The following is a 24,449-nucleotide window of genomic DNA, read 5'->3' as shown; positions in this document are numbered from 1 at the left end:
GAGAGGAGAGAGAATGCAATCGCAGCATGCGACAAATCCTTTGTAATTACGCTCGAACTCGGCGGATTCCAAAAGTTCTTGTGGTGGTGAGTTCGTAAGGGCTACTTGAGAAAGTGTCGCAGGGCCCCGTTAAACTTACTTGACATAGCTTTTTCCAAGTCAGAATTTTTGCAGAAAATGCTTCCTCATCATCACTGGAAGTGGTCGACAGCAACAAGCAATGTTAACCGAAAGGTCCATACATTTCACCTGCACTTCGTGAACCGGTTCACGAAGATGCTGCACTTCTGCAGTGGTTTCAAGAGTTCAACATGGCGAAAGCAGCACCATGGTATTCCTTTTTAAAAAGTGCAGCTGTCGTGCAAGACAAGTTTACAAATTTCCGGCACCTGCTCGTGAGGTAGTGCCGAGTCTGTGCAGCACAAGATGGCTACAGCTGCAGCAGACTGTTTGCTATTCGTGTCTGCTGCTGAAGACACGAATGCAAGGCTGTTTGCATTCGTGTCTGTTTTTGTGGTGTCCAACAAGTGCCACAGTAAAAGTTTTCCGGTAGTTACACATACCACGAAACATAAGCGGCGCAGTTTTTTACGAATCACAGTTGTCACAGCCTCCTCAAAATGCGAGACAGCCAGTAGCATAGGGCTTGCACGACATCTGCACTCTTGTATTCCTTTTCGCGTCGTGTTGATGCTGCACTTGCTGAAACATCCCCTGCACGACGTTGGTACTCAGACGGCACCACCATGAACCAGTTAAGGAAGTGCACAGTGAATCGAATGAACCTAAAGTTATATCTTGCTTACCTTAGCCAGCTCCCATTTTTCTATAAGATGTGCCACATTGCCACCCAAGAATTTGAAATTACGTTCAGCCAACAGAAGGAAACCGTTCACAACAGGTATTGCTTCACTCTTGAGGAGGATCTTGCTGCCAGGGGGAGTGGAAAGGCTGCATAGAAAAGAATGAAAACAAATTGAACTATTTAGTCTATTTCAGCTGCATTAGCAAAACTGTCATCTATATTAGATTAGAGAAATTCAAAGCCATCAAGTCAATAAAAGCATCAAAATAATGATTGCATTATCATTCTTTTTTTTTTTCATTTGATTGACATTAGTTGCAAGAAAATCACACTTGCTACATTTGTATTGCTTTTTTTACTGGAATTGTTCCTTTGATGGCAACACTGTCTGTACCACATCATCTTGGTGCAGCCTGTGGGGGTGCTAATACGCCCTGTCAAGTCACTAATGCCTCATGGCGCACACGTGTTTCACGGATAGGCCGCATTCAGGGTTGAAAACCATCGGGCGGAAGGTAGCGTTGTGCTCGCGAGTGTATTCATCACCATCATCATAATGGTTAGCGCAGTAGCACCAGCAGTGACGCCTATCGGCGAGGCGAGATGGCCTGACAGAAAAGATTGGCAAGTCTCTTGGGTGGGTTGTGGTTGGTGCAGATCATAGTAGTTTGCGAAAATTAACTAGAAGGGACTCTAGCACTGCGATCGTTCAGCGATCATGGGAATAAAGGGCAGTACACGGACTTGCCTAGCCGTCGTACTTGCGGGTGGCGAATCGCATTTATGGCTTCATTTATTATTACTGTGTCTCGGTTTTGTTTCGTAGGTGGCTCGACTTGAAATGGTAAGCCTAAAGAATTAAAGTGGTGAAGCACAACTGCTGAACATTTGCCAATTGTTGTTCCGTGATAAAGCAGCTTCAAGCCATGCGATGCAACAGGGAACATATAGTACGAAGACTAGTCAAATCCGTGTACTAGCCATCATTGCCATGTTCATGGGGCGCCATGCTTTGACGCTCCCATAGACACTAGTCTAACAGTTCCCTCTAGTGTATAAATAGGAAACTCAATGGCGCAGATGGTTGTCTCCTGACGAATCCCTGCGGGGTGCGGTGACCGCCGGCCGTGCCACATGGGTGCCTAGCGGTGAGTCAAACATCGCCGATGCCGCCTTCGCATCACCTTGCGTTTGTTTTTATGTTTGAGTGTAATGGAATATCGCGTAAAGTTGTTTTATCGTGTTCATTACTTGCAATGTATTTTGATTTGGCTAACGATGTTGTAACTGTAAAAAGTAAGTTAAATAAAGGTTTTGTTTGGTTCAACTGTGTCAACTGTGTCCGTTTGTACTATGAGCGGCGGCTCTCCTTCAAGACCCAAAAAACCGAATTATTAAAATGATGGCTTATGTGCCACGGTTTATTTCAGAGAAAGTGTTTTTTTCAACCATGAGTTTGACTGGTGCACATAGGCACCTACAGAAACTCCAGTCTGGAGAAGAGTGACGTCCCCTTTTATTTAGAGAGCTTTTAGAAAAGAACTCTGTGTTTATCAATACTTCAGTCTTTCCAAGTCTTGCAGATAGACTGCATTTTATAGGCCCGCCACGGTGGTCAACTGGCTAAAGTACTCGGCTGCTGAACCGAAGGTCGCGGGATCGAATCCTGGCTGCGGTGGCTGCATTTTTGATGGAGCTAAAATTCCTCAAGGCCCGTGTGGTCATATTTTTGTGCATGTTAAAGAACCACAGGTAGTCGAAATCTTTGGAGCCCTCCACTGCAACGTCTCTAATAATCATATGGTGGTTTTGGGACGTTACACCCCACATATCAATCAATCATATCAATTATTCAACTGCGTTTTACTGACTTCACTTGATATTGAATGAAGAAGCAATGCTAGAACAATATGAATACAAAAGGACACGTACACAATACTGTTCTTTCATATTGTTCTCACACTGTTTCTTCTTTCTAGGATTGAAACAGAACACTCGGAGCACGTGACTGCCGGTACATGTACCGCCGCTCGTGGGTGCGCGTGGAACCAGTGTTTTGCACTGTGATATAAAGTGAGGGGGAGAACACCTACGGAGCAGGATTACTTCTTTCGGTCGTCACAGAGTCGGCCTGTAGTTCACAATGCGCACACTGCCTGCGTGGCACTGCAAGCATTTGCATGTCAATCGAACTGGCTAGCCGTTGCTCACCACTTATAATGTGGCGCCAGCAGATGACCCTCTCGGTCTGCACCCTTAGGCTTCTTTTCTATCTTTTTTCCTTTCTATTATTCCCCCTTTCCCCCACCCCAAGTGTAAGGTAGCCAACCGAGCCAAGCTTGGGTAAATTCCCTGCCTTTCCTCTCTATTTATCTCCCTCTCTAGCATTCTGGGCAAGTAAGACCCAGGATTCAGCTAGATGATTTCGTAGACACGATAACATCTGCATGAAAGCACAGATGTTTTACTTTGTGGTTTCTGTGATGACAAAAAAGAAAGTGAGTTGCAAGTCTGTCTTTGTGCAACATGGATACACCATCATGTATCAGTGTCCATGTAGCCTATTGTTGAGTACAGCAGGAGAAGCTGGCTCGCTCTTTCATGGCTAACAGCTCTATGAAAGTTTATCACACAGAAAAGCCGCAGTGTTGGCTGCTCGGGGCAAAACGACAAAATACTAATAGATTGTTTCAATCCTGCACGAGAACGAGCATGTGACTGCTGCTTTGCTTTTTCGTCATGACACAAAGCACAACAAACTTTTTATGCATTTGTGCAGCTGTTTATCATGTCTATGAATGCACATCAGTCGCAATTTCTTAGCTGAATGCCGTTTCTTACTTGCACCAGCATACTAGTCACAATATCGAAGGGTGCAGAACGAGAATGTTGTCTGCTCGCACTGCAGTATACATGGCAAGCACCACTGAGCCTATTCAGGCCGCATGAGAAAGCGCGCGAGTCTTGCAGGGCCATGCTTGCAGTGTGCACATGGTGAACTAAATGCCAACTGTTTAGTGACTGGAAGGAGTAATACTGCACTGTAGGTGTTCTCCCTCTCACTTTATACAACAATACTACACCTTTGTTCTATGAGCACCCACGTGCGGCGGCACATGTACCAGCAGCCACATGCTACGAGCGTCCTATTTTCGTTCGTGAGAACTGTGCCAACCAGCCCAATGCAAGACGCAAAGTCATGGTAGTAGCCTTATTTTAAACGTAAAATTGCAAAGTGGCCTTCATCTGAGCCTTTCATCATAAATAATGCTAGAAAGATAAGCTGTTCACGTCTGGCACCTCCAGCACAGCAAAAGATGGCTTTCAAGATTGGCTTTTATTACTTGTGAAGTCCTAACGTGTGGATGCAAAGACAACACATGTGTCAATACTTACCGAAATCATCCATGCACATGGATTTTAATGGCAGTTATAACAGTGAGCTATAAATGCATTCACTGAATTGATTCCTATTCAGTGGTTAAGTGAGTAAGAAGTACTGCAGGACTTATCATTTGGATAGACGTCCTAACACTCACAACTTTGGATGGGCCAAACGAACAGTCCCAGGTAAAGAATTCGTCTCATAAAATGATGCAAAGAGCCAAATTTCTACATGTTCATGTCTGCTGTCAGAAGTCATTAGTTTGTGTCACAAAGTGCGATTATATTAAGCTGCCTATATCTTATTTAACTCAAACTCCATATGGTTGACAACCAAAGCCCTTGAGATCAATAGTTGCACTACAAAGCAGCTGCAAAGCTTTACCTTATGTTGTTCCATCGTCCCCATTGGATGGCACTGCAGTATGAAGTTCCGTCGTACAAGTGAAGTCGCAATAACCTAGGCGAATGGTCCGATTCTGGGTTACTCTTTGGCGCCGAAACGTTCCGTATCTTTTGAATCTGGACAACCACGGGCCCTGTGATCTAGAACACAAAGTTATTCCAATCAATGTAAAATAAGCCGTGGACCTGCAGTGCACATATATTTGCACTGAGTAGTGACTCACTGAATCCACTTTGTTCCTCGAAACATCTTCCGGCAAGCCACCTTCTCCAATGTCGGCTAAATCAAACTGAAATGCGAGATCACGATGTGACCGTGAGGCATGATTTGATGCAAGGCACATTACTTCAAATATCTAACAGAAAGCTTACGTTCACTGCTTTCCTGATCACGTCTTCCACCTTGGGGTTCTCCAAGCCTTCTACGCACTCTTCGAGTCCTTCAGGGCTCAAGAACCTGCCCGTAACAAGAAATAAATCAACTCGCGTGGTGTACCAGTGGAAGTTAGAAACCGTACCTCGAGCACTACCCATTAACGACAGAAAGGTAACGCTAAAAACGACAGTGACCCACCATCCACGCTCTTTCAGCTCCTCTTGCATTTTCGGCACCCGCAGCCTCGTGCACAAAGTACCGGCCCAACTAACTCGACTTGAAAGTTCGTCCGGCTTTCAAGTTTCTATGGCCCTTGATCTCGCAATGGCCAAACCAGCTTCGGTACAGACCAATCAAGAGCAAGCATTGCACTGTAGCAAGAATAATCTCAAGCGCACTACATGCTTCACATTCGCGACCAGTTCCAGTAGCTCGGCAACTCCACAAGCTCACAGACGGGGTAAATCCAGATGCCTACACCACCGGTCGAATTTTCACTCACGCACTCATCAACCAAGAACAGCGTTTGCCCACAGGTTTTTGCCGATTACCGCTTGAGGCGCAGATCACGAAAAACGTGCTATCATCATCGTCAAATGTCATTCTGGAATTGGCCGCCACCGGATTTTCTTGTCCTCAACCAGCCAAAGCCAGCCCTCCACGCTTAAGATCTTTCTCCCACTGTTGGCGTGTGTTGCGGTACATGTGAGCGTAGTAACGGGAAGTAGTAATTAATTTGACGGCTCAAACAGCACCAAAAGCGATGCTCAAAATCACCCAGCCTCGTGTGGAACGAATCGACCCTGCTGAGGAGAAGCAGCGGGCTCGGTCTGCCACTATTAGCACATTATTCAAGTTTGGTCTTCTAGTTACACTGATACGAGCAAGTAAGCGATTCTTTTCAATAACCATAATGTTATCCCACGGTAACGTCGTGAAGGCCTATTTCATGTGCGCCTGCTAGTACATCTATGTCTCCACTTTTCTTTCATTTCGTTATCCCAGCGCCCCATGTTATCAACCAGTTCCGGAGCTAGGAAGACTAATCGCAGTGGCTGGTTTCGACGGATGGCGCGAAGTAAGAATTCACGGATACCTCAGAATTTCCCATGGCCTAATAGTGATTCAGTAACTGCGGTATGTAAACATGTTTGAGATGGCCGCTAACATTATTCACAGAGCGACGCTTTTCCCACCATCGCGTTTTGTCTCGAGCAACAATGGACAGCGAATTTCTCCTTCAGTGTTAGCATACAAATTAAAAAAAAAAAACATTTTCTTCTCTGTTGCAGATTTCAAGTGGAAGCGCTTCGCAAGATTGCCAGGCGTAGTTCACCACCGACAGAAATAAACGCGATAAAAAAAAAAAACTGATTGCGTGACCTAGCTGATCATTCTTGTAGCTGACGCTGACTTACTATCGTCGGAATTGTCGAACAAGCAGGTAATGCCATAGCGTAACAAACGGTAATGCTAATGTTCAAGCATACAACTGCGCAGCGAAGTGCAAAGCAAGAAGCCAGTGTTTTAGCAACCTGTCTGCGCTGCGAGCGATGGCGCGAAGCAAGAAGAGCCTGGCCTCTTCTATACCAATACTTTAGTCCAGACCTTGGTACTAAAACGTAGTATACCACATAAGTTTGCGGGCCACGCAACGTTTATAGTCGCGTTGCTCTAACGCACGGAGGTAGGAAAGGCTTCTTTCCTCCGTGCTCCAACGCAAGCCTCTTCGCGAGACTTCCGCTACGTCAGGGGCGATTGACAGCCCCGCCACGCCTGAGACGCATCACTTCTGTGGCCTGTTTGCTGACAGGACTACAAATAATTTTCGCCTTTCACTTTTTAACGGTAAGCGTTTTTTGGCATCTGCGTTCTACATACTTCTGCCTCAAGAGCAGGCATAACTGTAACCAATCGCAATCTTTATCACGAAGTTATACCTGGTTATATATAGTGATACGTAGCCAACGGAACGCAGTCCGAGGAACGTCGTGATAGCGTTGATTCTGTTTTGAAAATAGAAATGTGACGGTCATACTGCAATAAGCGCTTCGTGTCAAAAATGCGAACAGTGCGCTACGCGGCAGTACAATTTCGAAAGACCAGTGAATAACCTACCAGAGCGGTTGACGGTGAATAGCCCACCGCTAGGTGGCGCGGAGCAAACTAGAGTTACTGTGTATGCTACCTAAAGGTAGCATATACAGCAACTCTAGTTTGGCACAGGGCCATATATTTTGGCATAAGGCCCCCGGATATAACTTTTTATCTGGGGACTTTAGTGTGGCATAAAGGGGCTTTAGTTTGACCTGCGCTCATGTGGTCTGCAAACTTTAGTGAATGACTGTACCTACCTATAGGTCATCTTCGGCACCCGCAGGCACAGGGTATCACGAGTGGTGTGCTATATACACGCGACTCTGGTATTGCACGTTTGAAGTGCTTCGTGGGTAAAGTAGTCTCGGAGCTTTTGCCAGCCCCATCCCACCATGATCCATACTTCTATCTTGAAAGGCCCAAGTTTTTGGCAATATATGAACCTCGGCTGCCGAGATAGCCGATGCTGGTTATGACCAAGCAGCAGTTCATGGCAGAAGCATGATGAAAATAGTACCTTGGCATTCCACAAGGCTGCCTTTTGCACTTTCATAATAACTGCTTTAGTTACAAAAATGAACACATTTGAAATGTGCACAGGAGGACCTTTGATATTTCAACTATACAAATGTTCAAGCAAAGAAAAAGTATACACGAGAACAGATGCACGCTTGGTACTTCTGTCTCGATTGCCAGATTTATTCAGTAAAAAAAAAAATCAGCTTATGACAATAATACTTGCATAAAATTCTTCTAATACCTGAAATGATAATGTAGGCAGCATCAGCAGCTTGCCATGAACTATGCCATTCTTGGAATTGGGGTAAAATGGCTTTGTTTAGCTAGTTGAGCCAATACCGAAAGACTGTAGTAGTAGTAGGAACATGTGCGTCGAGACAAAGCATGTAACCTTTGCAATTAAGGTACACGCTAAGGCCGAAGAACACAGTTCTAGGCATATGAAAGTGGCCTTCTATCAACGCACCTAAATTTTATTTCATTCAGTAGACATGAAATGTGTACAGTATGTACAATGCAGACATCGCCCAACCAGACGGCGACCCTAGGGAATGAATGTACAAACAACAAAAGGCAACATTTGCTTTTCACGTTTATGGGATGAGTGTGTTCAGAGAGGATAGGGCAATGTTTAGAGATGAGGCGCCATTTTCAACACAATTCATTTTGCCTCCAAAAGGCATTTTTTCATTTAACCATTTCCAAATGCAGCACCACTAGCTTATTACTGTCACACTGCTTGTAACCCCCACACCATTACACAGGTCTTGTCTCAATAGTCTGCACAGCGGCTGGCAGTGAAAATGATACATTTTCGCCGCCCTGAGGTCGACATTCCTTGATTCACTGGATTTCCCCACCAATGGACTCTGTGGAGAGGGGACAGACTGGAATGTACTCCAGGTTTCTTTCTGTTCCTCGCAATGTCTGTTTGCGCCCACATGATCCACACAATATACAGGCCTCCAAACACTCTCATTATTTTTTAAAAATGGCTCTATGATGGGAGGGGCACCAACCACTCTCCCCGAGATGCTTGAAACTAAGTAATAAATAACTTGTGCCACAGTGGGCACCAAAACCACCACTGCGTTTTGTAAAAAATGTTGGAAACAAACACGGAGGTGAAACAACGCAGCCGCCTCCCAGACACAAGTGGCATGTGACCACAGGCTCTTCTGAGAACAGTTTGAGAAAAGGCAGCACTTGCTTTAACTTAACTGGTGAGAACACTCCATTTTTTTTCATGATTGGAGCCCACTGGGTGTGCACACACTGGTAAAAAAAAGTGGGGGGGAGAGGAACAATAATAAACAGGGGGATGGGTACAGAGCAAGGAAGGCAGATGAATTTACAGTACAGATGAAGGGCCCAGCAGCCATGGCTAGAAGAGTCCACTGCCACGAGATGTGTCCGATGATCCATAAAAAGGAGGAGCACAAACTGATGCGGAGTTGAACTGTACAGTGGGCTTCATGCCCAGTGGTATGTACAAAGGAGCTCTAGTTCACTGCGCACACCAGCGGTGGGCTACAAGTTCTCCACAAACTTGTTCAGCTGCTCCTGGGGTGTAAGCATGTCCGAGCCGTCCCCCGGCTGGGGCGGCGGTGGAGGCGCCAGGTCAGGGCTAGGGCTGGGCCCTGCCCCCAGGCCACCCTGCGGCAGCATCAGGTCAGCGCCACTGGGGGGGCCTTCCACCAGAGGCCCCCCACCGAGGTGGGGTGAGTGTGTTTGGCTGGGGTAGTGAGGAGATGGGATGGGCTGCTGCCTCGGTGACGGGATGGGCCTGGGCGAGGGCTGTGGCGAGCGCACTAGCTGGCTTGGCGGCGGTGACCGCACTTGCTGCATCAGCTGCTGGGGGCTCAGGGGACTCTGTTTGAGCGGAGGGGCGAACTGCTGATACTGGTCCGGACCGGGTGGCCCTCCTTGGTAGAAGTGCCGAGGTCGCTGGTAGGCCCCCTGTAGTGGGCCCTGCTGCTGTTGCTGCTGCTGCTGGAACTGCTGCTGCTGGCGCTGCATCATGAGCAGCTGCTGCTGCTTCTGCATCCACTGCTGTTGCATTGGTGGCTGCTGCTGCATGGGAGGCTGCTGCATACCAGGCGGTTGCTGCGGGCCTCCCATCATCAGCTGCTGCGGAGGTGCTTGTTGCTGCTGTTGTTGCTGCTGTTGGTGCTGCTGCTGTTGTTGCTGTTGTTGTTGCTGCTGTTGCTGGTGCTGACTGCGCTGCTTGATGAATGCAGCCATCAGCTGCGGGTTCGACTTGAGAATGTGCAGCACTTGCTGCTGCTGCTGTGGTGAGGCAGGTGACTTGAGGGTCTGTATCAGCTGCTGTAGGGCGGGGGTCATTTGACTCGGCCGTTGCTGCCCTCCACCGGGTGGCCCCATCTGGGCACCTGGAGGAACCATGGGCGGAGGTGGTGCCTGTCGCATTGGTGGTAGACCCTGTTGGCCGTAGGGGGGCCCCTCCCAGCGCAAGGGAACCATGCGGGGTCCCGCAGGGGCCAAAGGCTTCTGCGCAGGAGGTACCCCCTTGCCATAGCCACCAGGATTGCCCGCCAGGTGGGGAGCCTGTTGCCGCGCAGCCGCTGCCTGTACCTGCTGCACTGCCTGCAGTGCTCCGACAGGGGGTCCCGCCGGCTTGCTGCCGGTACTGCCACCAGGAGGCGTGCTAGCCGGTGGAAGCGCGGGCGGCCCCGACGACATGGAGACAGAAGCACTTGTAGCCGGCGGCAGGGCAGGAGCTCCCCTGTTCTGCATAGTGGCAATGCGCCGCTGCAGGATCTGCGCCTGCTGGAGGCGTTGCTGCAGCTGCTGCTGGCGCAGCTTGTGCTTGATGTTGAGACAGAAGGGTACAGGACACTTAGCCTCTTGGCAGTGTTTGGCATGGTAACAACACAGGGCGATAAGCTGCTTGCAAATGGGGCAACCTCCATTGGTCTTGCGCTTGCAGCTCTTGGAATGCTGCACCACCCGCTTCATGCGCCGGCAACTGGGCAAGCGGCAGTTGGCATCTCGGCACTGGCACGCATGCACCAGGGAGTGGATGCAGCGTTGTATGGACAGCCGCTGCGACTCTTGCGGGTTGCTCTGCTTGGGGTCGGCTGCAGAGGTCCCATCATCGAGGTCAAAGCCCAACTTCTCCATTTTGTGAGGATGGCCTTCACGATCATAGCAAGCCACACACAAGTCAAAGTCATCGCATACTGTACAGTGGTAACGTGTCTCCACATGGCTTTTGCAGCTATTGCATGTGTACACAAATCGATCCTGGCCTTGGTTGTGAAGCTCGTAAAGCATGGCCATGGTCGAGTACTTGGCGCGCCGAAGTGATGAGAACTCGTAGTGCTTCTCTCGGGCAAGTGTCAGAAAGGCATCTCTACCATCCATCAGGTCACACTGCATAAGGAGGTCTGGGTCGTGTATCTGGGGCAGACTGACTGCAGCCTGTGCAGAGTGCAGCCGGATCACGAAGAAAACCTGCAAACAAGAAATATGGAATGACAGAGTTCTGACCAAATGCAGCAAGAAAACTTGTGAAAAACAAAACAGTACAGTTGCAGTTACTCGCATAAATAAGTTTGTCAAGTTCGGCATACATTACTCAGGAAGAATGCTATTATATGTGCCAGAAATGGGTATGCTACAAGCCAAAAAAGAAGTATCCATGCCACATTTCTTACAGACAACATCACACTTTAGTTACAAAAACTACAATTGCCATACTGCCGCTTGCACTGGAAGTTTTGCTAAATGAAGAGGCTTTATGGACAATTTTAACAAAGCAATAGCATTTTTTTCATCTGCTGAGAATAATTAGGTGTGGCAGAAGGTTTAGCCTGAGTGATTCTGATTGTGACAGCAGGTGCCGCATTACAAAAAACAAAATCAAGTTTTTAAACAGTGTGTCATATGTAGAAGCTGGAGCCGAATGAGTGAAAACTATGGGATCAATATGAACACTAGGAACACTTAAGACTATTTCCTTCCTTGATGTTTCCCTACATAGCCTTCAGGTCTTAACGTGACCATTTCCCAAATAGCAAATGCTACACTAGAAGGTTGTGTATTTGCAAAATGTTACGATAGTACGAGTGTTCAGCTATTATATTAAGCTGTGGCAAAAAAACAGTGTCAAAGTTTACTGATAATTTTCTTCTCAAATAAATGCTGCTTTATTTATTTATTTTGAGGCTGCAACAGTTGCAAAAAGTCGTAGGCAAAATAGTTACTCTTCACTTTGCAAAAATGGTTCCTTTTTTTTTTTTTTTTTTTTGACAACACCATTTCCAAGCATGCCCATTTTCCAAGTCCACGTCGTATACTCGTAACATGACGTGAAAATTCACTCTGAACAATCGAGCAGTTTCTCCCATTCACAATTTTCATTGCGATGGCAATTACATGAACATTTCCGGCTGGATTTAGCTGCTGGCGTCAGCGCCGACGTGGGCGTCACTATCACTCATCATATATGTATACGTACCTATATATACGAAAATGCAAGAAAAAAAAATACTAAAAACAGACTTCGACGCGTGGAATCGAACTTGCGTCCTCAGAACAGTGAGGGCAAGGCGTTAACCACTGAGCCAACGAGGAGCACGTCCATCAACGTTCAAACGACAAGCTATCTATCGCTGCCGACGAACATCTGGGAGAGGGGGGAACTATCGTGTTTTCAGCGTTACCAGCAAGATGGCGCAATGAGCGCACGAAAAAACATCATCTCACCATGCACATTTCGCCCCGCAAAGCGCAGGGGGTCCACGCTCACTCACGCGCCCTTATTAGGGAGGATCGTACGTCTTGGCTGGCATTCGACTTTCACCGAAACGATTCTGTTTTAGTTATCGGGCGCACCAAAGGTCACTACAATCGTTGCACAGTCTACGCTTGCGAAAAGAGCACGCTTTTCAGGCACAGCGAAGTAACAACTGAAATGCTTATTCGCGTTCATCGGTACACGAGAGTACGTTTTGTGCGTCATTTGTGCGTGAGAAACGCTGGGCACGTTTCGATTTGCTGGCCATTCTGCGCGAGACCTTTTTGTTGCTATCGCATTTATTGCTTCGCCATTCCGGCAAAGCTGTGACGCTTTTCAGTATATAACTTTCTAAATGTATGAACGATGCATAAACCGGTATCAGACTAGCTACCACACACCAACACTTCCCAGTTCTTCGCCTCTCGAGGAACCTAGATGCCATGCAACAATGGTATGACTGTGACAAACTGTACAAACAGGGAGGAACTATGGCAGCATACCTCTTTATGCTTCTCCATGGTTGAGTAGATCTTGGCAGAGAGATCATTCCCCGTGTGGGGTACCGTAGACTTCTTGTTGTTCTTCCGCTGGTTGCTCTTGTTTTTGTTGGCCTTCTTGTTACGCCCACTCTTCTGCCCTTTCTTTTCACCCTGCTGAAGAAGTGAAGGCCAAGGGCAAGTTAGCCACAACTTACTCAAAGGACAAACAGCTGTAATGCTAGCAGTACATTGAACTTAATTCCAGAACACCAATACCTTTCATTAATTTTAAAATTCGAATTCATTATATATGCACTAATTTTCAAAGCTTCTCAATATAAATGCAATATGAGGCTTCCGAATCTGTAGTTTGGCTATCACGTTATTTTCTATCAGAAGAAAATGATGTCCCAATGTTCCTTGCACCTTGCATTGTAAACATGACATATTGGTTTGACAAAATTCCACCTGTTGCTGAAGGCATGCTTAATAAAGAATGTCGAACAAGAATTGAGGAAACACGTGTGAGAAATCAAAATGAGAACTTGCATATGTCTTTCTGGGACACATGTGAAGGACGGGACGAACATCTATCTGCTGGAAAAGAATGAGTCGAGGCTTAGCTTAAGGCCAACTCAAAACTTTGCACGGAAGTATAGCCAAAGTACCCAGATTGACAGGAACAACATTACTAGATACTTCGGACAGGAATGCCAAAACGCTTTTAGAATTTTTTTACATCTTTATCACATTTACAGCTGCATTAGCCATGTGCCCTCGGTTAGTAATTGCGCGGCCGCAACCGCGGTTTCGCATGCGGCAATTGCCGAAAACAGCAGTTAAGGGGGGATGCTACACCTTCCAAAAACTCTTTTATTTTTGCGAGTACCTCAGTCAAATTTGGAGAGCCTATGTAGATTTTACTGCTGATTTCAAAAATCTAATTCTTTTTTTGCTGTGACAATTAGTTTTAAAGATATAATGAACTGCGACTCTTTCAATTAAGGCCTAATTAGCAAATTAACTGTAACTTGGATATTGATGTGCAACCTATAGAACCAATTCGGTATGTTCACAGTGTGCAATAAAGTATAAATCATTGTTCTGGGCTATTTCGAAGCAAAGTTGTGGGATGTTGAATATGACATGAAAAATTTCCCCATCTACACTTGAAACAAAAGATCCATTTAGAGAATTTTCTCCAAAAATTATTACAATAAAACTTACTTTACGACACATCCCCTACATTTATCTTCGAAACAAAAAAAAAGAAATCGTAATGATAACCCAGATAGAACAAGAGACATTGCTCCGGCATAATGGGAAGCACATGAAAATTGTCGTTTTGAGAAATCGAGAAAAAACGTGGGCACACATTTTTATTGCAGAAGATGCAACAAGACAACCTCAAAACGCACCAGAAGCATAGTCTGAATGCATTCTGTGCTCATGCCTCCTCTTCACTAGCTTCCGGAGTTCCAATGAGGCTGTTCTTTTCTTGTTGGAGACAATGCTGCGACGGTGGTCTTTTTCTCTCGCTCTCCTGGCACCAGTACTTGTCGCATTCATATCCATTTCACCTAAGATTGCCGTTGCAGAATTCAAATTGCCCGTGTTGAAGCGCAGCACTGCTTCTGCAACAGCTGCTTCAACAGCGAACAGGGACGCATGGTGCTCCTTGGGGCCAAACTCCTGATTACCGAATGTAGGCTCTCGTTGGAGTTCTGCGTTTTGCCGCGTTCGCACCTCTGAAGCAGGGCTCTTTCCGAAAGCCGGGTATAAACCGGTAGTAATGCCTCTGCCACGTCTTTCGGTAGATTGTAGGCATGCCTGGGGTCGGGCTCACCCTTTGCTTTTGCGGCATTGTGCCGACACCATGAAGTTTCACCAGCTGGGCACAGACTGTGGTCCGAGCATTCATCAGTGGAGGTGACGTGGCGGTATGTGGCCATCACAGCCTTTTGCATCTCGCCCACGTCACCTTCATGCGATTTCAGAGCCCGGCCATAATATGTGCTCAGCCTGGTGATCAGCTCACCTGTGAGCCTGCATTTCCCACCAAGGCCTCTTTTCCCATCGCACTTTTGTTTCTGCACCAGGTTTCTCAATGCGGTGCCCATCCGTTTCTGTACATGATTAATACAGTCTTCCTTCTGCACGTCAATGTAACCATACACCTTGGCGTCTTGTATGGCGCAAAATGTCCTAGAGTCTCCATCAGACAGCATAGTTGTGTAGCGCAGGCCATGGCGTTCAAGCGACCTCTGAAATAGAATTAGAGCCGCCTCCACTTCCATTTGCCCCGCTTTGCTGTTCGTATTTTTTGGCATTTGTGGTTAGCCTTCCATTCTTGATAGCCCTCACTACTAGGCTTTGGGCCCACCTCGCAGCCTAGGCAAAAGTTGGAAAGAACGACGTAGTCCAACACGTAGCCACTAAATAATTTGATAACTGAGCCCACGCCGATGTGGGAAGAATGGCCTCGCGTCTTCCACGTGCCGTCGTAGCTAACGGCAATATTGCCCCGGTGGCCGAAGCACAAGTCATCATAAATTGTTCTAACCTTTTCCGCACATTCGCTCATAGCGGACTCAGCCGCTCGCGTTGCAGCGGGTGCCAGCGTGTTCTTCAAATGCCACTGAAACGTCTTGTGGTGCATACCGCGGTGTGAGATGCCCATTGTTGCGAAAATATCGTTCATTTTCGTTTGGCCGTTGCCGGTAGCCACCATCGCCCTCGAAGCGAGAAGATTTACTTCAAACGGATTGCACGTTTTCGTGCCGTTCGCGCGGGGCGAAGTCCATTCATTCGCGATCTCGCCGCACCTTTCACACTGCACTAGCACTTTCACGGCAAGTCCGTAGTCCCGATCCCCTCTGACGATCGTAGCCGGTCCGTGGCAGGCTTTGCAACACAAGGCACCCATTATCGCGTTTAGGATATCTAGATGCATAAGCAGATAAGGAGCAGCGTGGTCCGAGTCCTGTGCGGTTGCCTCGCTACAACTCGCGGTGAAAAAGTCAATTTTCCGTGCAGTTGCTGGCGCCGATGAAAGCCGGTCGAGCGTCGCTTTCTCCCGGGCATGATTTTCTTCAACTTCGGCGTTTGTCACCACCTTGGCATCGATTCGTAGTCGTCCGGAGTTCGCTTCACCGTCATCGTCGTCGGAGGCAACGCGCTCGGTCGCACCATCGCTGAACGGCCGCGGAGCGTCGACACATCGTTCGTCGGAGTCAACCAAGGGCTCTGATGACTTCGTAGACTTTCTCCCACGACCTTTGCGTTTCCTGCGACCAAATGCGTGCACGGTCCGATACTTTTTTGCGTTTCCAGGCATGGCGATACGATCAGAAGCTTCAGAGTGCTCTGCCGATTTCGAGGCGTCACAGCGGTAACCCTTTCAAAATGGCGTCGGGTCGCGTATGCAGGCGCAAGCCGCGAGCTTCCAGCCAACCGGAAAGCGCCATTTCAGTCACGTGCACCGTTTAGCCAATGGCAGTGAGCGCGGCTCTTCGTCTTTGAGGCCCCGTTTTTCGAGCCGGGAAAACGCTCAATGTTGTTTACTGAATAAAAAAAACAGCTGAAAACGCGTTCTTTCAAACAAGACCAAAATGGCGCCGATCGAGCGCGTAGTTCCCGCGTATCGTAGAGCCGAAACCTGCGCTATTCGCCCTCAATTTAAAGGGCAGGACGCCCGTTTTCGGTTTTTTAAAGTTGAATAACGATAAAAGTTGATGGTATTCGGCTATGAAATTTTGTAAATAGGTGCGCAATGATGTCGGGAACGCGAAAAGAAGGTCTGCGAAAACTCGATTTTTTGGCTGATTTTCGGTCCCGAAGTGCCGCGTCCCCCCTTAAGTTTTCAATGCACGTGCCCTGGCTGCGCACGTGCCTTTAAAGCCTTTCATTTCTTGCTATCTATGACAGCATCGGCCGCAATTTTGTCCACGGCGCTTGTGGAAAGCAACGCCGCTTTAACTGATTGAGCTTTGAACGCGCGTTCACTTTCGGAGTTTGTCAGTTACGTCGTAGCCACATCGTGTCAAGAGCGACCTCAGTTTTCTTCAGAGAGGTCGTGGCAAACAATAAACACAGTTCTGACAGTGCTTGCACTGGTCGCACGCATGCTTCCGAAGCATAGATCATGTTGCTCTTGGCCTTCGTTCCACAATTTCGGCACAAAAGTTTATACATACGACCCACCGAGAAGAGGAAAGGAGCTCGGAATATCCGAATTTTGGCCCAATTAGCGTTTAGATGAACGTCTCCTAAATTCCTTTGCAATAAAATGCGATGGGTTAGCAAAACACCTGGATTGGGCTGCATTTTTGTCAATGCAGCCAGATCACACACAGAAATACTCCTCATCGTCTCAGCGCTGCTCTGGAGGCAGGCGGCTTGCATGGCCGGCCAACTCCCGCGATCGAAGGGAAAGTCACACCCACCACCGGCTTTTTTTTCTTTGGATGCATCTGTGCTGCCAGCGCTGACACCATGGCACAGCGCACCAGCACCATGACAATCTGTTTTTCTTCGCTTGAATTAAACTACTTGACACTGTTGGGAACGCTGTGCAAGAAGAGACGAAAACAATGAATGCGGCGCGCTCGGTTTGCTTCACTCACTCAGCTGGCGACGATCAGCTGATCGGAATCGGTCTCCAGAGTTCTCGCTGATAACAAGATCCGGACGTGACTATCCAGTTTTGCGACTCCCGGTCGCTCGCATGCAGCCTCTGCCAATGTGAACATCAGTCACTTTTTGGTCGCCAGTCGCGAATGGTCGCGCGACCACTGCTAGTCACTGGTGCGCACCAGCCTTAAATGCACTCAGCTAAATGAGTCGTTGAATGTAATCTATGTTCGCAAGTTGTAGCTGCCATATCTTATGTTCCGGCATTGCAGATCAAAAGCAACTGAGATGTGGAATATTCAGAGTAAGCAATTCTAAAATTGCTTTTATGGTATGGTGCACAAAATATGTAATAGGATCGCAACGAAAAGCGTAGTAGTTTCAAGGCTTACCTCAGAGCCCTCAGGTTCGCCGTCTTGACTGCCTTCAGAAGCAGCAGCGGATGCAGCCAATGCTTCAGCAGCTTTCCGCTTCTCCTCTTCTTCTTGGTCAAGTTCCTTTATGCTCTCCTCGAGCACGTTGGGCCAAAAGTCGCCTTCAAAATAGGGCAGCTCACAGGCACTCTTGAGGTTGTCCTCCGTGGCCTGTTTTAGAATGTCCTGCACAACAACAAGTGGTGCTCACACACAGGCCAGCAGCCCAGAGGAAAGAGTAACAACAAAAGCTCCTTTGCAAATGCTTATGCTCCCAACCTAACAATCAGTGGCAGGCTTCAGCATCACATCAACAAAGAGGCCAAAGATTTTTAAAACCCACATGCTATGCATTTAATGAAGCTAAACTTGGGAGAAAAACTGCCGTACACAATTAATAAAACAACGTTCATCAGAAACCAATCTCTCTTTGCAACACTCAATGCATTAATGCTGGTAAATTTGGAGTTTTGTAGCTCTTTAAAGGGATACTGAACAAAAATCGGAAAAATTGACGAAACTTCGCAATTCTACTTGGAACATGCAACTATTCTGATTAAGAGAGTTAATTTCCCATATTTCTGAAAAGTTGGCTATACAGTAGAATCTTGATACATAGAAATTGCTTAAACGGAATCACCTCTTAAACAAAACAGTAGCCGGTAAGTTGGTTGGCTTTGTATTCAGATAAGGTAAAAAAACTTTCGTTAATCAGAATTAAAATAGAACTTCTGGGAGACCCATTGCCATAGGCATCAGCCTTTTCAGATTCCGGCTTTTTTTTTTTTTTTTTTTTTCCTACCCCCAGTCTTTTATAAGCTTCGCCTTGTTGGTAGTCAGCGCAACGAATGCAACATTGCCGTTCTTGATCAAGTCATTCAGTCTCTGTTAGAGTTGCCTGGGTTACAGCCGCATTGTTCCTGCCGTTGTGGTGCCTATCGTGCTTCATTGCCGCGTTAGTGTCTTGCAACTTCGGTGGCTCGTAAGCACCCGGCGAAGTTGAGGCCTCGCCTCCATTGTTTCAATGGCGACGCGGAAGCAGGGACACCATGCGCTGACAAAAAAAAGATGGACATCACTCTCGACTTCAAAAGCGGCTCATACTCAAAGACGGCGCTCGTGACGAAGCACGGTGACCCGAAAAGCAGCTTAATGAGGATCCTGCATGACAAGAACAAGCTACAAGGTTTCTTGACTTCGCAATTCAGGCCCCAAAGGAAACGTCTGCATCACGGCAAACACGAAGAACTGCAGAGGTGTCTTGTATTGTGGCTTAAGAGAGCCCGGAGCCAGAGCATTCCCATCAGCGAGCCACTAATCCGTGCTAAAGCAGAAGAGTTTGTTCTTCAGCTCGGGATAAAAAACTTCTTTTGCGGTGAAGGCTGGCTGACAAGGTCTAAAAAAAGAAATGGCCTCGTTTCTCGCACCATTGCAGGAGAAGCTGCAGCAGATGATGCGACTGCCTGTTGTGACTGCCGGGCAGGACAGCTGCCAGAGATCATTCAAGAGTTCAAGAACGATGACAAGTACAATGTGCATGAAACAGTACTTTTTTAGGCTCCTACCATCAAAATCAATCGGTTTTATAGGTGAACTGAGCACAGGTGGCCAACTGCGCAAGAACAGACTGACTGTTTTTGTTGGAGCAAATATGTCGTGCAGTGACAAGTTTAAGTTTTTTGTGATACGAAAATATAAAAATCCTCGCCGTTTCAAGGGCATCAATACTGTGCCGTCACTTACCGAGTCGAACTCGAGAGCTTGGATGACCCAAGCCCTCTTCAGCAAACGCCTGCACACAGAGGATGCACAATTTTCGCAGCAAAATGAGAAAGTAATTTTTTTCGTTGACAACTGCCCTGGACATGAGACTGTAACAGGACTGAAATATATTCAATTGAAGTTCCTCCCAGCTAACATCACAGCACTGTTCCAGCCAATGGATCAGGAAGTTTTAAATCACGCTTTCGCAAGGGTCTCTTGCATAGGATGCTCTTGAGCATGAGAGAGGATAAAAAGCACAAGGTGGATGTTCTTGGTGCCATTCACCCCGTTGCCGATGCTTGGAGGCAGCTGCGACAGCGAAGGTGCCCTCGAAAGGTAAATGAGCAGTGTGCTTCTAAGAAAATCACACTGGGCTTCGATGAATTGACAGCGCTGTTGCAACTTGCCCTGACAACACTGTGCGAAGCATTATTGTAAAGTATGCGATGAGGAGGAGGAGCTGGAAGAAGACTCTGAAGCGGTAGCTGCCACAGAAGTTACCACACTTCATGGGGCAGAGTCTGTTGTGCTTAACCTGAGAAAGTTTTTCTTAGGGAGGCAGAATCGAAAATATTTCTTTAAAGCCCTAAGTGACATGGAGAAAAATATTCTGAATATGAAAATACAAGGACTCAAAGAAAAAAAATTGATGCATTTTTCAGTTCACAGTGATTAATTACTGCGTAACAAACTTGTGAATACCATGTAAAAACCTCATGTAGTTTCCTTGCTTTCTAAATAACTATGAGTTACATGCACCTCAAAGTGTTCAGACATCCATAAATAGTATTAGGAGTATTACTGAAAATTGAACAAGTTTGTAACGATTCACTGTTCAAGGTAAACAGCCCGAAAACTGAAGACAGAGAAATAGAAAGACACAGAACGAGTGCTGACTTTCAACTGAAAAAGTTAAATTATTGCATATGATGAAATTTTCATATATGAAAAAGTTTATATATAATGTTTCTTCATTAAATTTTTCAGTTGAAAGCCGGCGCTCGTCCTGTGTTTTCCTATTTCTCTCTCTTCGTTTTTCGGGCTGTTTACCTTGAACAATAGTATTAAAAGAGTGTGCACACAAAAATCAAAACTTTTTTACATCTCTCTCAGTTTTTTGGACAAATTTTTTGGTCTCTTGGAGTTCCGTGTAATGAGAGTCTACGGTAATTTTGATCGAATGTCAGCGTGCGGCGGCCCCACGTGAGCGGGAGCCGTGACGTCAGAATCGTTGAGACGCGGGTAGGGTGCACAAGTTCCCGTCCTCCTCCTTTTCTCTACCTCTCTTGTCATTCCACTTTCCCCCTTCCACAATAGCACCGATGCTTTGCCTCAGCTGGAGCATTGTTCGCAACCAGTGCTGTTCATACCGGTTCTGGGAAACGGGGGGGGGGGGGGACATGATTGAGTCGAAAGATGCAAGCGACGGCCGGCATTGTTGGCTTGCCCATTTTATGTGGGTTTGACGTCACCAAATGTCACCTGCGGTTCACGGCGTGGCCGTTAGACGTGGCAGTTTGTAAAAAACGCAATAAATTCATTAAATTCCTGTAGTTTGTGCCTGGAATGAAGGTTGTCTCCATCAATTTCAGAACCCAATCTTTCAATTTGGTTTCAATTTCGATTCAATTTCAATTTGGCAAAAAAAGCTGATCAGTATCCCTTTAATTCATATGCACACAATATCTCGTTAAATGAAACCTGAAGGGGCCAGTAGAACATGTTCCATTTAGCAGGAGTTTTGTTTACCGAGAGATGAACAGGGATGCAGAATACAAGTACAATCACCGAGCAATAAATTGGACACCGATAATTCGGACATGCTAGGTAATTCGGACAGTCGCGCGGCACCGTCGATGGTCCAATAGAAGTAATGTGTAAAGACGACCGATATTTCGGACGGCTGCCAGATTTACATTCGATAATTCGGACCCTGCCTGACTGTCGCGCACGCCAAATCGGCAGCCATTATCTCCTCCGGCACTCAAACCATACAAAGTATGGCCTCAGAGATCAAAACGAAAGCTAATTGATAATCTATGAGGCTTTATTTCGATCGCAACTTTATGCCTCAGAGATTTGTACTTGAAAATGCCGATCTTGGAGGCACTGCTCAACTGTGGGGGATCGTATCGACATCGCGATCATCCCACATTCCAGTTCCTGAATACCCTCGCCACCCTCGCTGTGCGGCTATCGCCGCCATTCTGTCACATGTGTGTGCGGTACAGCGTTTTGCTGAATTATGTGCGCGTTCATATTTATTTTGAGACTTGCTTTATTTTACGTCCAGCTGTCTCACAAGATCTGAAGTTAAGTGACACCAACGGTGCCCTCACAGCCAGCGCCGACGAATCGCGGCAGATATACAACGCTATACATGGCAAAGAAAGCAGCCATCATTCAGCAAGTGCTCAGTGGTCGCCCGCAAGTCGAAGTTGCTCGAGAGTTCAACATTTCTAAGCAAACCATATCGGATTACATGAAGAATAAGAACAAGATTTTAGGCGCGACGGAGACATCATCCGGAAGTGAACAAAAGAGCAGTTGGAAGCGTTGAGCATTTGGCTTAACGCTACCGTCACTTAACGGGTTCCCGTTTCCGGCCACCTCTTGAAGCAAAAGGCCGCGACATTGGCACTTCGCCTTGGCATTGATGGATTTAAGTTCAGCGATGGCTGGCTCCGAAACTTTAAAAAGCGGTACGACCTCGCTTTCAAAAAAATGTACGGTGAGAGCGGTGCCGTGGATAGCTGGTAGCGAACTACCGCGGTGGAAAGCTGGTGGAGCTGCTTTGGCGCTACTCGGCTGACAACACCTTCAACCTCGATAACCGGGCTTTTCTATAAGCTACTACCGGAGAAGACACTCGCCCGTTCTGGAGAACCTTGCCACGGAGGTAAACTAAACAAGGAACGAGTCACTGTCATTGTCGGCTGCAACGCTTCTGGCACGGAAAAGCTCTTGCTGCTGGTAATCGGGAAATCGAAAAACCCTCGATGTTTTAAGGGGGAAAAAAATCTGCCTGTCTGGTACGAAGCCAATACGAAGGCGCAGGTCCCGCAGAAGCTGTTCGCAGAGTATGTCGGAAAATTGAACCGAAAGTTTGAATTGCAAAAGCGCAACGTCCTTTTGTTCGTAGATAACTGTACTGCCCATGCGCCGATCAGCTGTCTGAAAGCCATTGAGCTAGAATACCTGCCGCCAAATACGACCAGTATTCTGCAACTTGTGGACCAAGGTATCATCAAGAATTTGAAGGTGCTGTATCGTTCACGCATGCTGCAGTGCATGTTGCTCTGCTTAGAGAGCAAGATAAAATACAACGTTTATTTGATGTCAGCCGTGAGCATGCTTGCTGATGCCTGGAAGGCAGTGTTGGCAGGCACGATCAGCAACTGTTTCCGGCACGCAGGATTTACGTTGCGTAGTGAGCCCGACACCGCCTACACTGCAGCCGAAGAACCCGACAATGCAACTGAAGAGCCGACCTGCCGCCCAGCGCATCAAGATCAGGTGCGGACGTTATCGACGACCTGCGAGGCTGCGGTGTGCCGATTCCCGACACTGTTACGTTTGAAGACTATGCAAACGTCGACAGTGCAGTGTCGTCGTGTGCCGAATTGAATGACGACAACATAATTGAGCAGGTTCTGCAACCGTCAAACAGCAGTTCTGACTCCGACGATGATGACGCGCCGTGTGCTCCGGAGCCGTCGCATGCGGACCTGTCTCGAGCCCTCGCTGTTCTTTCGTCGTCGTACAGCGATCGTATCACACTGGCGAAGATACAGGCGGACTTGTGTGCACGTAAGCGGAAGTGCATGCAGCAACGAATTAACGACTTTTTTCGGCCACCGGTAGACTGAAGTGTCAATAAAGGTATTTTTTTTCTGACGCATTCGTTTTTTCGGACTTTCGATAATTCGGACTTATTTGCATTCCCCTGGAGTCCGAATTATCGGTCGTCGACTGTACAAAAAACCAATCGTACCAGAAGCAGCAGGTCTATTTAGGTAGCGATTTTGTTTCACAGATTTATTTACTGAAAGTCTACCATACAACTTAACTTAGTTATATTGTGCATTTTACGCACATGACCACATATGCAGGAAAGCTTTGTAAGAGTGCATGCAGCCCATTCGCAATCATAAGACATTTTGGGGATGTTAAACGTAACCAGAATATGAGACCATGCCTCTTGTAAGGCATACTACACCATACCTGAGTAGCTGCTGCTACAGATGGAGCATAATATAAAGGTTTAAAGAAAGATAAACTTTATTTCTTCAGTAACATCACAGAGAGGTGGCTAGTCTTTCTTGAAATCTAAAGAACAAGTTTGTCCAGCCCCTTTCACTAAAATTAAAATCAATTAAGCACCAGCTCAGTGGAAACAATTACTAGTGATGCCTTACTTGATATTATTCTGGGTGAATTTTAATTTTTTAGGTTAGAGCAACAGCATTAGAGCAACAATCTAAATTAATATACCTCCACCTATCTGCATAGCCTTCCCCGTGTGCGACAACTTCTTCGAGCTGACTTCCACACAAACAGCATCTAGCACGCATGTCAAGCAAGGAGACTTGCCTTGTACTCCAGCACTATTCTCTCCATGATGCCCTTGTCAAGCATCATCTTGTACCAGTCCTGGAGCCGCTTAGGCTTTGGTATTTTCTGCTCAGGAGGGTGGCAGTGGAAAATGTAGTCGTCCCCTTCACTAGGTGGACATGCCCAAATATGCGCCATTGCAAAACTAAAAACAAAAGAAAGTAACTGCAGTCAGTTGCGTACCGGGAAATGATGA

The 24,449-nt window shown here is 46.9% G+C and overlaps 2 protein-coding genes and 1 long non-coding RNA gene across 3 annotated transcripts in view; 1 reads left to right on the top strand and 2 right to left on the bottom strand.

Annotated features, from left to right (window-relative positions):
* Positions 1-5,532, bottom strand: part of LOC119179634 (tudor domain-containing protein 3) — a 156,356-nt gene extending 150,824 nt beyond the window's left edge. Inside the window, exons 1-5 of the mRNA XM_037430758.2 lie at positions 5,169-5,532; positions 4,967-5,051; positions 4,819-4,884; positions 4,575-4,735; positions 807-951 (exon numbers count right to left, since the gene is read on the bottom strand). Of these exons, the coding sequence (XP_037286655.2) occupies positions 807-951; positions 4,575-4,735; positions 4,819-4,884; positions 4,967-5,051; positions 5,169-5,197 (486 nt within the window). The 5' untranslated portion in view covers positions 5,198-5,532. The remainder of the gene's footprint in view (positions 1-806; positions 952-4,574; positions 4,736-4,818; positions 4,885-4,966; positions 5,052-5,168) is intronic.
* A 473-nt stretch (positions 5,533-6,005) lies between these two features.
* Positions 6,006-6,344, top strand: LOC119179666 (uncharacterized). The gene is made up of 2 exons (XR_012888389.1): positions 6,006-6,048; positions 6,263-6,344. It is a non-coding gene; the product is annotated as an uncharacterized LOC119179666 (long non-coding RNA).
* A 1,683-nt stretch (positions 6,345-8,027) lies between these two features.
* The window catches only part of nej (CREB binding protein nejire), a 96,756-nt gene continuing 80,334 nt past the window's right edge, over positions 8,028-24,449 (bottom strand). The window contains exons 23-26 of the mRNA XM_037430738.2: positions 24,233-24,398; positions 17,855-18,061; positions 12,852-13,004; positions 8,028-11,063 (exon numbers count right to left, since the gene is read on the bottom strand). Of these exons, the coding sequence (XP_037286635.2) occupies positions 9,117-11,063; positions 12,852-13,004; positions 17,855-18,061; positions 24,233-24,398 (2,473 nt within the window). The 3' untranslated portion in view covers positions 8,028-9,116. The remainder of the gene's footprint in view (positions 11,064-12,851; positions 13,005-17,854; positions 18,062-24,232; positions 24,399-24,449) is intronic.

Source organism: Rhipicephalus microplus, chromosome 2, assembly GCF_043290135.1.
Source record: "Rhipicephalus microplus isolate Deutch F79 chromosome 2, USDA_Rmic, whole genome shotgun sequence".
Lineage (NCBI taxonomy): Eukaryota > Metazoa > Arthropoda > Arachnida > Ixodida > Ixodidae > Rhipicephalus > Rhipicephalus microplus.
Note: the sequence above shows the minus strand (reverse complement) of the source record. Positions and strands in the feature narration are given on the sequence as shown.